The following is a 14187-nucleotide window of genomic DNA, read 5'->3' as shown; positions in this document are numbered from 1 at the left end:
GTAAAAGCATAAACGGCAAGTCATTTTTCATTTGATTGTGACTTATCCCATAACGAGCAGTAGAAGGTACACACTGTCACACATACACACACCTGGTGATTCATTAGTGAAGCTGGATGAACATTTTATGCAGAGCAGATAGAGGAACAAATGGCACGGTGCGCTGGTTCATGTAGTCATTATTGTCATTATTATTCCACATTCTGGCTGTCTGTAATTACCCACTTCGCTTGCCGGTACACCACATTCTCGTTCTGAATTCTTTCCATCGCTAGCTTGGAGATAATGCAATCACAAAATGAAGAAAAATGCAGAGCTTTCAAATCACAGGGAGAGAGGGGAGAAGAAAGGCTTTGAAGTCATATGGTTAATATTGATGAGGTGAAATAGTTTTGATTAGATGATGATGATTAGCACCAGAGATTTCACTTTTTTCTTTTATTTTGCATCAGCAAGGTCAAATGCCTAAAAATTTCACACATTTTCCAGTTGCTTGATCAGTGAACATGTTACAGAGAGCAGGGCAGAAATTTCTAATCAATGACATGACATATATTATCATTTGACTGAGTGGAAAGAAAATGATTCAAATACTTTTTAATGTTTCCCAATAGCTGTGTGGAGCAAAGAAGAAACACTAACAATCTCTAAAGGAAAAAGACAAATCTTAACGTTTTAATCTTGTATGTGTGACTGCTAGACTAGCTCAGCCTAAGCACTACACTTTTCATTCAATTTTGCTCTGTTGACATGCAAAACCTACTACATTAGAGGTGTGAGTAAACTTGCTGTGAATATAAAGCTGGAGTCCACCGCTCACAACAGATTCTCCCCATTATAAAAAAAAAAAAATCCTTGTCAAGTTTGTTCACCATGTCGCCACAGCAAAGCTCTCTATGCATTATACTTCTTGAGCAAGTCACTTTGCCAGTGCCTCTTACGATCCGGAAACACTCTGGGCAAGCGGATCTTTTTGAAATCCTCAATGCATTTCTTCAGATCCTCCTCCAGCAACTTTCTCTCCTCTTCATCCTCATCCACCCCAAGTGGGGGGACGCCATTCTCCCTCACTGTGGGCCGCGGCAGTGTCTTTAGGTTGAGGGTGGTGGGACGTTGGGGACTCTCAGCGGGAGGCGGCGTTGGGGGAGTAGTAGGAGGGCTGGAGGTGGATGAAGGTTTGGATGACGGCAGAGGTGGAGGCAAGACTGGAGGTGACAGAGGTGGGAGGTCAGGGCTGTCTGTAGCAGGAGGAGGAGGTGGCGGAGGAAGAGGAGGTGTTAGAGGAGGAGGAGAGTCCAGGGGCAGTGGATTCCGAATGTCCAGCAGTGGGATGCTGCTGGTTTCTGGAAGGCTTTGGGTTCGGCCGGTGCTGCTGTGCTCCACTGTGGCGGATTCAGTATGAGCAGCAGCAGCAGGTTCAGGGGTCTCCACTTCAGTGAGAGCTGGGGGGTCAGAGGTCATTGCCTTGAAGTTTAGTGATGAACCACCTGCAACAGAAAGGAGGAATTAGTCATTTAAATTTAAGTGCAATATGAAACATTTCCAGCTAAAATCAAATCACTTGAGAGCAAGAATGAGATGAGAGGATTGATACGCATACACATACACACTCAACATACACATGAGCTTGGAATCAATCCTCTCATTCCCAAAATGTAATCCAACATTTTGGGAACTAGACCTATGAAAATTCATGAGTGAGACGATGAATAGATTATTCATACTCAGGAGTCTGGTGTGTTTGAATTAAGGTCTCAGCCAACAGGGGAGCTCCTCCACACAGAAATTTGATTACATTTAGCTTTTTCTTTTTCTTTTTTTTCTTTTTTTCTTTTTTGGCCTTATCAAAGTGTGTCAGTAGCGTGCGGCTGGCACAAAAGCAAGCACCTCAGCTCTGAGCTTTACAGTTTCCAGGAGCACAGAATGAAGTAAACACATGCTGGCACGAGAGCTTGTCGGAGCATTATGGAAACAGAAACGAGCAGAGAAAGGAGCTCCTCAGGAGAGGAAGGGAAATGAGAGATAAGGAGAGTGGAGTACAGTTTCACCTAATTTCAGAATTCCCCTTTACCTTTGTTTGCATGTATATTATCGTAGAAGGAATGTAGTGACTGAACAGAGCGCGTGAGACCTCTTGACTGAAGCTTGAAAAGCCATTTTTTTAACGGGATGTTGATTTTTCATCTCATCTCTATGTGAGGAGAGAGGAGGTTGCCGCTGTGCGACTTCCCGGAATAGTTGGAGGGGGACATGCACATTCTGCACCTCTTGGTATTTGAAAGCCCATCAACCATTTTGAACTGCCCCCTCTCTCTTTACAAACAGCTTTTAGATACAAGTGGGCGTTCTACTCAGCCTTTCACTGTTCTTAGATTTCCACTGTCTACGTCATGGCTACACAGCCTCAGATTTGCACAACAAACTTAGCCCATGTCCACCCATAAAGCGGATAAATTTCAAAATGCATCTTTTTTTTTTTTTGGCCTTTCATTTCGCACTAATCCTGGGTTTTTGACCCTGGAGGACACACCCCACCGAGCACATTCAAAACCGCCCTTTTTGTGCTGGACCCAGGGTGGACTGGGAAAACAGTCAATCCAAAATCTTACTGTCATGTATGATCTTTACGCAGTCTCAGGCAGACATTTTGGAGAATCTCAACTTGTTCACTTCCTCATGCTGGTTCTGTATTTCTAGAGGAAATCGTGCAAAGCTGCTGGCTCAGGAGAAGAGATCTGAGCTTTTTTTGTTGTAGTTGTGGTGGTGGTACTTCAGGGTGAACCCTCTGAGAGAACAATCAGAAAATGCTCCATGGACTGAAAAAACTTAATACATAAACATTTTTCAATTTACCCGAATGAGTCTGGACGTGGCCGTACACTAAGTTAAACGGTAATGACAGCCCTGCATTCATACTGCTCATGCACTGCATCATCCGACAGAGTCACAGTCACACAATATTAAATCACACGCATTCTCACTCTCACAGTGAAGCAGCCACATACACGACATGCTGCTACTGTATATGAGAATACAGAGGAACAGCTAATCTCTCCCACAGCCTCTCACACATACTCATGCAGAGATATGCAGGTACTAAGTGACACACACACACACACACACACACACACACACACACACACACACACACACACACACACACACACACACACACGTGTAATGACATATAAAGACACACAGGGGCCTGCACTGTTTCCTTCAACAGGGTTCATCATCACGGTAACTCGTCTTATATAACAGGAAAAGCTGCTTGTGTCAAACGGAGGCGGCACAGAATATTCTCCCACTGCCTTGGCTTTCTGAATACCTGAATATGAAAGTGTATGTGTGTGTGTGTGTGTGTGTGTGTGTGTGTATGTGACATAAAGTGTACAAACATGCCCGTATGTAAGAGCAAATGAGTGTCGTCTTGTTTTTGAGCATGAATACTTAAGCATGTGTGTGCTAAATGTACGTGTATGTCTGTGTGCGTGCGTGTGTGTGTGTGTATGTGCGGGTGTGTGTGCGTGTGCGTGTGTGTGTGCGTGTGTCGTTGTATTCTGAGCATGTATTGGCATTTGAAAGAAGGACAGATAAAGACCGAGAGAAAGAAAGAGGATGTAGGGGAAGGAGGGGTGACAGAAGCATGTTCTCCACTGTGTGTGTTTGTGTGTTCGCTGCATCCAGTGTCTCTCATAATGAATACATGTGTTTGAGGGCCGCATGGACGTGGGAGTATGGGGGCTTAGCAGTGTCGGAGGAATAATCCACTGGGGGATGGGCTCCATGCTTTCCTCCACCACTAAGCCTCATGGAGGAGAACAGCGAAAGAGAGCACTCAACCCTTTTCCCCGGGCCACTTCTCCAGGGATATATGCAAAAGCCAAAGCACTTTCTCACACACCCTCTGCCTCTCTCTCTCTCTCAGCCTCTCTTTCAGTCTCTCCCATCTGTTCACTGTGACACATCCCTCTGTTGCCATCATTACTGCTATTAGCAACTCTAATGTGTCACTGTTGCCAGGGTTTAGCACCTCTCCGTCATAAAATGTCTCCTCCGCAGTTTGTAATGTTACATTCACCTGAATCTTTACATTTTACTCAAAAAATAGCACAATGTGTATCACCACACACAAAACCGTGATGAGGTGTGGGAATAGGCACCGCATGGAAAATGAGGTTAGTTTTATCATCCTGACTTAATGTGAACATTTGGAAGTTTCTTTCAAATTAAGCTGAAGTTAAATGTATTTTTTGCCAAGAAATCATCATGCTGTGCGCTGCGTGGCCTTGGTCTTTGCTTTAACTTGTGTGCTTATTTTAAGTAATTTGAGTTTCATTTATATCTGTGCAGCACTTTTGGAGCCTTTCAAGAGCTACGCTTAGACGCTGTTTCCACAAATATGTCCAAAAAACAGTTCAAGTCATCTTTTGAAAAACAGCTGCAGTATCATTGCAGTTTATCTTTACACACAAGGAGTGTTAGGAAAACAGTGTCATTTCAGCTGTTTAAAAATGACTGTATCAGCTGCTTCTGAATAACCTTGAATATGACCGGGTCAATCAGCCTGTGGATACTTTTTAAAATTCACCGCTGACAGGTGTTGTGAGCCGAAGATAACAAACAAGAGGACAGCATCATCTCCATGGTAACGCCACAATGATGTGAGGGATCTAGAGCTACACAAATGCATAGTAATGTCTCTCAGACTGAGAGGAGCCTTTTTATCCACAGTGTGAAGTTGTACATATGGCTCTTCCTGCTGTCCTAAAGGGAGCTCACGCTACATAGGTTTGGCAATTACAGAATATTTTATATCTAATTACCTAGTATTCAGCTCAGATATCCAACATCTGCTTTGTGAAATGATCCGTATGGTGCCTAATGACAGGGTGGGCCTCGCCACCTACAGTCTTCTCATTCATTGTCTTTCCTCTCTGATTGCTGTCAGAACAAATACATACGGGGGTGTAAGCAGACACAGTAATACTCGATTCTACAGACTAACTTTACATGTTGGGGCACAAGCACAGTCGTCCATATCAAAGTCACTGGAGTGCACTCACAAGTCTCTGAGCAATTACAAATCTGTCAATCTGCATAATGTTGAGGAAATGCGTGACGTAAACAGCTGGAGACTGGGGAGCTGCTGCCAAGTAAGAAAAGCAAAAACAGAGTAAAAGACTCAGAAGACAGAGAGAGAGGGAGGTGTTTGAAGTAAACCAATGAGCCAGTCATCAATACTTCACGCACAGATACGGTTTTTCAGTGAATTTGGAATGGAAACAAGTCTTGTTTATTTTTATTTTTGCAGGCTTGCACAAATCTACATCCGCTCCGAGTGTCCTGCTGATTCACCTGCTCCACATGCCTCCTCTTTATCTTCCCCTGCTTTAAACACCCAGAGCTGCTGCCTGGCTCCCACAGCCTGTAACCAGCCTGCCTAAGCACCCTAAAGCCCATCCTGGCGCCCCTCAGCCAGTGCAGAGCCTTCAGCCAGGTTCCAACCATGCCCAGGACTGCAGCACCAAGGACAAGTCTGTCCAGATTACTGATAATTAGAGGGGGGCAGATTAGAGCCCAAGACTCCAGATGGCCGAGGTGAATCCCGTCCTAACAACAGCACTGACATTCACAACTCACTGCTTCAAGCAAGTTACTGCTCGCCATTCTTTCACAGTGGCTTCACAAAGTTGATCCGTAGTTACACAATCTAGTTCTAACTTTAACATTATTTCAAGTGACTTTATATTAAAATGCATACAGTGGATACAGTTATGCTGCTTTGCTATAAAAAGTAGACAAAAATTAACTCCAAAATGATAAAACTTTTCCCCGTCTGCCAGTGATTGATGGCACGCAGTTAAAACTCATCAGATTGAAGTCATTTGCCATCTTGAGACAATTGTTTGCAAAGAGACTTTAAATGTTCACTGGCTTATAATTCTGAAAATATCAGCTGATCAGACAACGGGCCTCTGGGCACAGATACAGAAAAGCACCAAATCTCAAGAGACATAAACACATCCTCATCAACCAACACTGATTAGCAAAACATATGAAACAAACACCCTTAAAATAGGACCATAAATTAAAACGGTGTGAGACTATATTCCATAATAAAAACATGTGAAAATGGAGAACAAACCATTTGACAACAGCATTAAAACAAACCAGGATTAAAATGAAATTTGAATGTGATCATTGTGACTTTTTAATGAAGAAATGTTATGCTGCCTTGCGCTGCCATGCAACTGTGTTGTCTGGGAAATGAGTATAAATAAAATATATATTGCATCAGACTAAAATGTAAGAGTCTAGCGGGGAAGTTCAAGTGCTCCGACTGTGTCCTCAGTCAGTTACTACCACCACTTCCACCTCACTTTGCCCAATCTACCACACAGTATTTCTCTCCTTTTCTTTCCTTTCCAACTGCCTCACCCCTCTTGTTCCTCTTCATATATTTACAGTCTCTGTGGTACTGTATATCAGGAACTTTGCCACTTGAGTTATCCTTTTTTGGGTTTTTTTTTCTGCTCTCCTTTCTAATCCTACAACTTGTTCCTGAGTCTCTGACTCACTCTCTAACTAATTTCATGCTCCCTCATTCCCATCCTACTTTTACTTTGTGTTTCCACACATCCCTCATGCTTTCAACTGTCAGTTAGTCTTTCTGTCTTGGGGCTTAATAGAGAAAAGAAAAGATTGCACAGTAAAAGAGAATAATAAAGAGACAGCATGGAGCATGGTAGATGAGAGAAGTCAGCACTGAACATCACCAGTGACAGAATGCTGCTCTTTTTCGGCTGCTAGATCTTGTCCCATGTGAACCCCCCCCGCCCCCTTGTCTTTCCTCTCGAGTATTACTACCCCTTGACCTTGCATGACAGAGTCCCCCTGGAGTTCGGGGGCCAGTATGTTTTGAGACAGCTGCTATCTGTAGGAGATGTGTAAGAAGAGGAGTACGAGGAGGAGGAGGAGAGGCAGAGGAGCATGTGTTCGTGTGCCCCATGCTGGAGGATAGAGCAGTGCAGTGAAGGTACGCATCTGGCTCAATGACTGCCTCACTATAAATAAACCAACACACAATAAGATAAAGATGCCCCGAGCCAGCGCTACTGTACTCTGTGTATGTGGGCTTGTGCGTGAGCCGAGTTGTCGTCAAGGACAAACACAAACGCAGAAGGGCCTGAGCTCACGTACGTATACATGTGAGAATGAACAAGAGCATGCGAAGCTCTCCGTTGACGTTTAAATACATAACATGCTTACACTCTCATCACACACACACATACAGTATTTCACATACTGATGGAGAAAGCAATGGAAGGCCTCAGGCTGCTGCATGCTGCCTCTACTTCTCAGCTACATCCTCCTATTGGTTGACGCTACTCCCAGGTAATTACCAGTTTTCTTTATTAGCTTGGACTTCTCCTGTTCATTGCCGTCAACAGAGGATGAGGGAGGGAAATGGCTTGTATGCCTGCTAATGCATTTTTAATTGATCGCAAAGCAGAGTGAAAAGAAGACAGACAGATCTAAAAACCTCACACCCCCGAGTCAGTAGCCTCACGCAGGAGGGTTGTTGCGCATCCTCTCCCAGCAACCTCCCTCCCTCTGTACATGTGTCCGTCTGCGTTTGTGTCCGTGCGCATTCAGAGATGCCAACTGCCTGCTCAGCATATTTGTGAGACAGGGAGTGCCAGTTCATTAGTTCATTGCCCCCGCGTGGCCTCCATACCAACCCCGCGCTGACCCACCCAGCACAGAGGCCCAGACAGTCATCACACCAGCTCTCCAAACATCCACGTAAGCACAAACATGAGCAGGAAAACAAGAAAGAGCCAAAACATGCTGGCGTACAGATCCAAAAGTGGACAAGTCAGTGATGCTGAGAAGACATAAACAAGTTTACAGTCACAGATGGTTGCAGCTCAGTGTGGAGGATAAACAGCAGAATTCAGACAAAACCTGGTAGTACACTCAGTCTAAGATGTTGATAAAATGACTCATTGTGTCACTCTGTGTTGTCAGTCTAAAGCATGTGGTATGTCTATTCATAAAAGAAGCTGCAGTCTGGGAACCTGAGCTGGTTGTAGTGAATTTAAAGGCACATCCCATGATTCACATACACACGAGACAGAAAATAGAAGTTCTCTCTGGTGGAAAATATCAGTTTCCCCTCCTTTTATGTTGATGTAATCGTACTATGAATCAATATTAATCCCAACCATATACTGAGTAATCCTGTGGCTCTATGTCTGTCTGCTGTAACTGAATCTCTCTGTGAGTGCTGACGGAGCTGACAGGCCACTAACAGCACGGCCCAGTGAGGGCTTTGTTTGTCAGGACGAACCAGCACCTCTTTGTATAACAGGACCCTTCACGCTGGAGCTGCGCAGGAAGAGAGATAAGATGAGAACACCAAATCTTTCCCCCGCGTAAATACTCTCCAGCTCTCATCTCCTCTCTACCAGGTTATCTGTCTAGCCTTGCTTTCTTGCCCCATTTTCCAATCCCCTTTTCCTTTGACGTACATCCGTTCCTCTTCTCCTCTGCTCTCTGCTCCTTTCTTTTTCCAAATAGGGGAAGTGATGACCCAGCTGGCTATGAAACAAGAGGATCAGGAGAGGAAAACAGACCAGACCAAGGCCTGTTGCCATGTAGAGCCGCCTACAGTGACAATAGCTCCACAGGAACATGACATGGGTCAAATCACTGCCTCGAGGTAGTGTGCTCACAGAGAGAACAGTCTTGTACTCTCGGGGAACATTTCTTTTTGGCTTGTACTTTAGTGGCAAGAGTTAAAAAATGAATTGCAAAAACTCTGTGAGAAATTGTCTCAACTTCAAACACTGTGGTAGGAACAAAAAAAATATATAAATTAAGTGATTGTGTGCTGTGCAGTGAGCAGGTCTGACAAATGCAATCTGCTATTTGGACTTTTTCCAAAAGACAGAGAAGCAAAATTTCATGGTAAAATATCTTTATTGTAACACTCTGGATAAAAGAGGCATACCACTATGATGACATAACTAGAGCCTGCTTCTTGTATGGCACATGAGCAGGCATGCTACACTTTTCAGCCACAAGTTTCACAATAGAGCATTTAAAAAAAAAAAAAAAAAACAACAATAAAGCAGCATGTCATCACAGCCTGGCCTGTGGACCTCGCTGCTGTCGCTGTTCAGCGTCTGAGTGTCAACACTTCTCACACATCTACTGTTGAATGTTGAGTCTCAAGGCAACTGATGGAGGTAAAGACAGAGAGCGGTTTAGGACAATGATGCCTGAAATTTCACACATGAGGCGTGTTTCTCCGTGCTTGTGCTAATGACTGACCTTGGCGTTACCCCGTGTTGCAGTAGTGTGCCGGGGGACAGCGACAGAGGAATGCTGCCTGTGACTGTGCAGGCACTGCATTGTCCCGATCTCTGAGGATCTGTCACGCACCCAGCCCAGACCGCAACAAAAATCATCTGTTTTCCAGGAAGGGAGCCGCATACATTTTTCAACAATTCATGTGACGCTCATCAGCTATCTAGGCCAGACTGAGATCAGGTTTAGAGGTCTTATACTAAGGTAATTAGCGTGTGAGAATCTCTAACAGCACTTACATGAGTCAGAATTTATAAAAACAACATGTGACTGCCTCACCTACATAACCATAACCCTGGTTGTTGTGTAAATTATGCCCACTTTTCTGTCTGTGAGTGTTTTTATTGACAAAAATCATTTCTAATCTTTTAAAAATGGGCAAATCATTGCTCTGCATGAGGCTTCAACAACAACAGCTATTCAACGTCCTGGATTTTAGGGCCCACCTGCTTCAAGATTTTTACTGTACAAAGTAATTAGGTCAATTATTGGCAACAAAATAAAGGTTTTGTAATCTGCTTTAAGAGAGCCTCTTATCTATGCATGTCCTCATTTCTATCTTGGCTCTTTTTTCTGGTCAACTGCTCCAGACAAATCCAGACTGAGGAAGAAAAAGAAAAAAAAAAGAAAAGAACAGAAATGTGGAGAAAAAAGTGGAAAAGCAGATGGGAGGACGAGGGAGATGGTGCCTCAGGGAGGAGTGTTGGACGTTTAATATGAAGTATAGTTTATGTCCAAGTAAATTTATTTTAATGGGAAATGGTGAGATGAAAATTTGAATTGGTTTCTTTTGTGATTGAGTTGTATTGTCACTGGAAATTAAAATTTTACACTGCAGTAACGGGAGGGCACGTACCACTTTCCTCACAGTTTAAGCTGAATGCCATTCAAGACTGAAAAAACATTGAATTATGAATGGAAAATACAACCCAAATAGGAAGAAAACATCTTTTATTTGACAAATCAGTTTGCTTTTTTTTGTTTTTTGCTGAACACTTTTAATTTCAGTGTTGTCTACGCCTGCAGTGACACACTCCTGCAGGTCTAACATATTGACTCAGATGTCAACAGCACGTCATCACACCGAAACACAACATTGTGGTTTCTAGACATTTCAGAATACATTTATTGTCAGTCAGACGTTCTTCAACCTGACACCTTATCGTTCAGGTGAAATCCTACACTGTACTGCCTCGCAGGCTGTTTCTCATTTTAAATTCATTTCATTTTAAACCTTTTTTTTAAAAAAAAAAAAAAAAAAAAAAAACTTATTATAGCATCTACATTTTCCTAACCATGTCTGCATTTTCTTGTCACCAGCTAGATCTTTTGTTGGATTTAAGTGCCTTCAGTTTGTGTTTTAGTCTGAGGTATATGATGTGCAGACCTGTCCTGAGGCTGTAACTGGAACCCCCCCCCCCTCTTAACTCGCTCCTTTATAACTTAAGTTATAGCCGCTCATTATAAACTGCCCTCACAATGCCCTTGCTACAGTGGTGAGAGGACATTGGGCTTTGGCTGGCTACAGTGTAATCCTACCCTTTCTCATGGGTATTCACTTACAGTAAGTGAGAGCTATCATCAAATATGCAACAGCTTCAACGAATACTGAACTGAGTATTAAGAATAACATTATTGTTTACAGAACACTCAAAACATGAGCCGCTCCAAGGACTACCACTTTTTTCTTTTTATGGAAACAACACGTGGTCATGGTGTAAAGCCCGTCCCAAGAAGCGCCTCACTGGCAAAATGCTCCTAAATATCTAACTTTGCAAAGAAATGTCAAAGAAGCACAATGAGCGCAAAAAAATATAGAGCAGTGGGGTGCAAGTGATGTAACACCTTCCATCTCCTCTGCCCTCCCAGCGTGGGTGATTAAAATACTGAAAGCTCCATTGCACAATCAATACACACACTTCATCTGGCAACCTTTTTTTTTTCTTTCTGTCTATGAGATCTCTTGATATTTGAGCTTTTTTTTTTTTTTTTTTTCATTGAAGCCCGTTGCTTAGTCATTTGCCAATGAACCATTGTCTTTTTGAAAGAGAAACACCGACAACCAACTTTTCCCTTTCAAAATAAAAAGTTCAATGTGTTCCTTTCCCTGTCCATGTGGCCGTATTGTCTCAACCCTCATTCATTTATAACAACAACTGAACAGATAAACTATGGCACGTTCCCAATCCACATGGTACTGGACACATTTAATAAAAACTGAAGGAACTTAGATTTTTGTGTTACACTTCTTTCTTGTGCTTGGGCTGCTCACATCCCTCAAGGCTGATAAGATGTCCAATTATTTGGTAATTTAGTTCAGAGGAGCAAGAGAGAGTCCAATCTGCTTGAGCAAGCAGACAAAGTATAGCACTGTACATCACGGCCACTCTTTGAAGCCCTTTCCCTCATGCCCTTATGACTGGTACAATAGTCATAGAGACACACTGGGGCGCTTGTTTAAGAAAATTAGCTCTTGGACAGTATTGTGCTTCACCAAGGCAGATGCAATATAGAGAGTACAAAAGGGAAATAGTACACAGAAGGTATCAGTCTCTGCAGGAGAAGGCTGTGGGGTCGCTGAGGTCGAGGACTGGTGGGACTACAACTAGATGGAACGACGGCTTAAGCGAGAGCAAAAGATGGACCTGAGGTGGGGGGGTGGATTTGGGGTTGACGGGGAGGGCTGTATATTGGACCTGCAGAGAAGGTATGAAGAGTCAGAGCAGCTGCTGCGTACTGTTCATAGGATAAAAGCTGGATGCTGCAGAGATAGATGGAAGGGCACAACATCTACGGAACATCTACTGGTGCAGGAGCCATCGGAGAGAGGGAGACAGGATGGCTGGAGGCTGGAGGAAGGAGGGGGCACTTGGAGACAGGGTGGGGGACCGGGGGAACAAAGCCGAGCTCACTCACGGTAGAACACATATTCAGTGTAGCTGGTCCAGATCTTGTCGTCCGTCTGCTCGTGGGCAAAGGCGCAGGTTCCTGTGGAGTTACAGGCCACCATGTGGAAACCTGCATCAGCCAGCTTGTCAAAAGCCTGCTCCAGAAAGGTGAACTTGAGATAGTAGCGGGATGTGTAACGCTCAGGGGGGCGGTCAGGGTCACGGCTCTCGTTCAGTGTCTCCCCAAATACCTCTTTGGCCAAGGAGGTCTTCCCACACACCATGATCCGTGCCACCCGGCGGAATTTGGCATCGGTGTGGCTGTCACGGCCCAGGGTGTAGGAGCCTCTGTAGCCAATTGTGATGAACCCGGACCGTTTGCCATCCATGGCACCGGGCACCAGGCTGGCACAGGCAGCAGCAGCAGCACCCAGGGAGCCCAGGTTACGGGCCGTGTCAATCCCAGGTGAGGAGTCCTCTGGGTCGCTCTGACATCCCTCGTCGCCTAGGGAGTTCTGCTTGCTGATTTTGGGTGCCAGTAGCTTGACCAGCTCCGGCAGATTGAAGAACTCGGCCTCCCTCTGCAGACGCCCGCGCTCTGGGAAGTGGTCTGGAAGAACCAGCTGCTGGTCCCGCATGTAGTCCAAGATGTAACGGAACAGGAAACCATCACGGTCCACAAAGAAGCGTCCCTTGGTGTCCCTGGCCAGCCCTTTGGCTGACTTTCGACTGAACATCTCCCACAGCAGAGAGTCTGGCACACTTGTGAGGGTAGAGTAGCGGGTGATGTACACCTGGCCACCAACATTGAGCTCTATAATCTCTGGGAAGGGTACCTCCTCCCCAGATATGCCACTATCTGGTAAAGCCATGGCTCACTCCTGCCACACAGGTGCACTTGGATGCAGCTTTAAAAACTCTCTTGGTTGCAGGGAAAGTTCAAATTGCAGGATTTGTCAAAGTATTTAAGGATAAACCTTACAGAGTCGGTGATGAGGCCTGATGAATATCAAAGACTGCAGGTCTTGTCGTGGTGGATCGCCTGTGGAAACAGAGCGGCTAAACTGCAACTGCACAATTGGTATGCGCGCAATAAAAGCTGGCCGCCACTATCGCGTCAAAGCCGGCAGGAACAAATCAGCCGCACAAGCACGCTCTCTATTCTAACTACAGCTTTTCCCTGCAAATACTAAAACATAGCGCGGAGTATTTCACGCAGCGCTGAATGGAAGCCTTCTGTGCATGTCCTTTACGCGCACATAGATGTGGTATCCTGAGGAAGAACTTCTGCTATTCACACCAGTTCTCTGATCAGGAAATGCAGCATTTGCACAACTGTCCATAACGACTTCTGGTGCCCTAATGTTGGTCGGTTGTCCTGGCGCAAACAGGATCAGGTGGCCCAACTTCAATTAAGCAATCCATAGTTGGTTAGATCTGTGGGTATCCCGCTGTTTAAAAGCCATGAGATGAAGAGGATGTTCCAGACGTAGTGAGAGACGAGGAAGGTGTACAAAAAGATCTCCAGCCTTTCCATCACTTGCGGCTTCAAATTTACGCGAGCCGGTCAGCTGTTCAGTTCCCCCTGCTCCTCTCTCGTGTCAGACTGTAACTCTGCTGCAACGTAACGGAGGATAAAGCGTTATTCATCCCGGTTAACCACGCCCACCCGCCGTGACGCGTCCCCGCTGTGATCCAGGTCAAAATATACTGCTCTCGGAGAGCTGTGGAAATTGGCAGGACGTTCACTGCCTTCTTGAAGAAGTCAGGATAGCCTAATAAAGTCGGGTAGTTTTTCTTTAAGTTTTATTCAAATGTTGATTACCCCATTGACTCAGATAATCCTTAATCCATTCAAAGCATTAGGTTACGTTTTAAAAAATCATATTAAAGCTTACATTTCATAAACAGACCTGCCATA

The 14187-nt window shown here is 44.6% G+C and overlaps 1 protein-coding gene across 1 annotated transcript; it reads right to left on the bottom strand.

Moving 5' to 3' along the window:
* Positions 1-453: 453 nt before the first annotated feature.
* Positions 454-13856, bottom strand: LOC111226608 (BTB/POZ domain-containing protein KCTD12-like). The gene is made up of 2 exons (XM_022751849.1): positions 12295-13856; positions 454-1487 (listed from the first exon to the last, which is right to left on the bottom strand). The coding sequence occupies exons 1-2, from the start codon at positions 13136-13138 to the stop codon at positions 895-897; spliced, it is 1437 nt and encodes a 478-aa protein (XP_022607570.1). The 5' UTR covers positions 13139-13856; the 3' UTR covers positions 454-894.
* Positions 13857-14187: the final 331 nt, after the last annotated feature.

Source organism: Seriola dumerili, unplaced genomic scaffold, assembly GCF_002260705.1.
Source record: "Seriola dumerili isolate Sdu_G_001 unplaced genomic scaffold, Sdu_1.0 BDQW01000161.1, whole genome shotgun sequence".
Classification (NCBI taxonomy): domain Eukaryota; kingdom Metazoa; phylum Chordata; class Actinopteri; order Carangiformes; family Carangidae; genus Seriola; species Seriola dumerili.
This window is presented reverse-complemented; position numbering and strand designations above follow the sequence as displayed.

Bases quoted from the DNA above. Each gene is read 5' to 3' on its own strand.
- LOC111226608 (XM_022751849.1), bottom strand. From the start codon at position 13,138: ATGGCTTTACCAGATAGTGGCATATCTGGGGAGGAGGTACCCTTCCCA. The intron at 1,488-12,294 runs GTGAGTGAGCTC...TTTCTGTTGCAG, and splicing joins CACTGAATATGTGTTCTACC to GTGGTTCATCACTAAACTTC.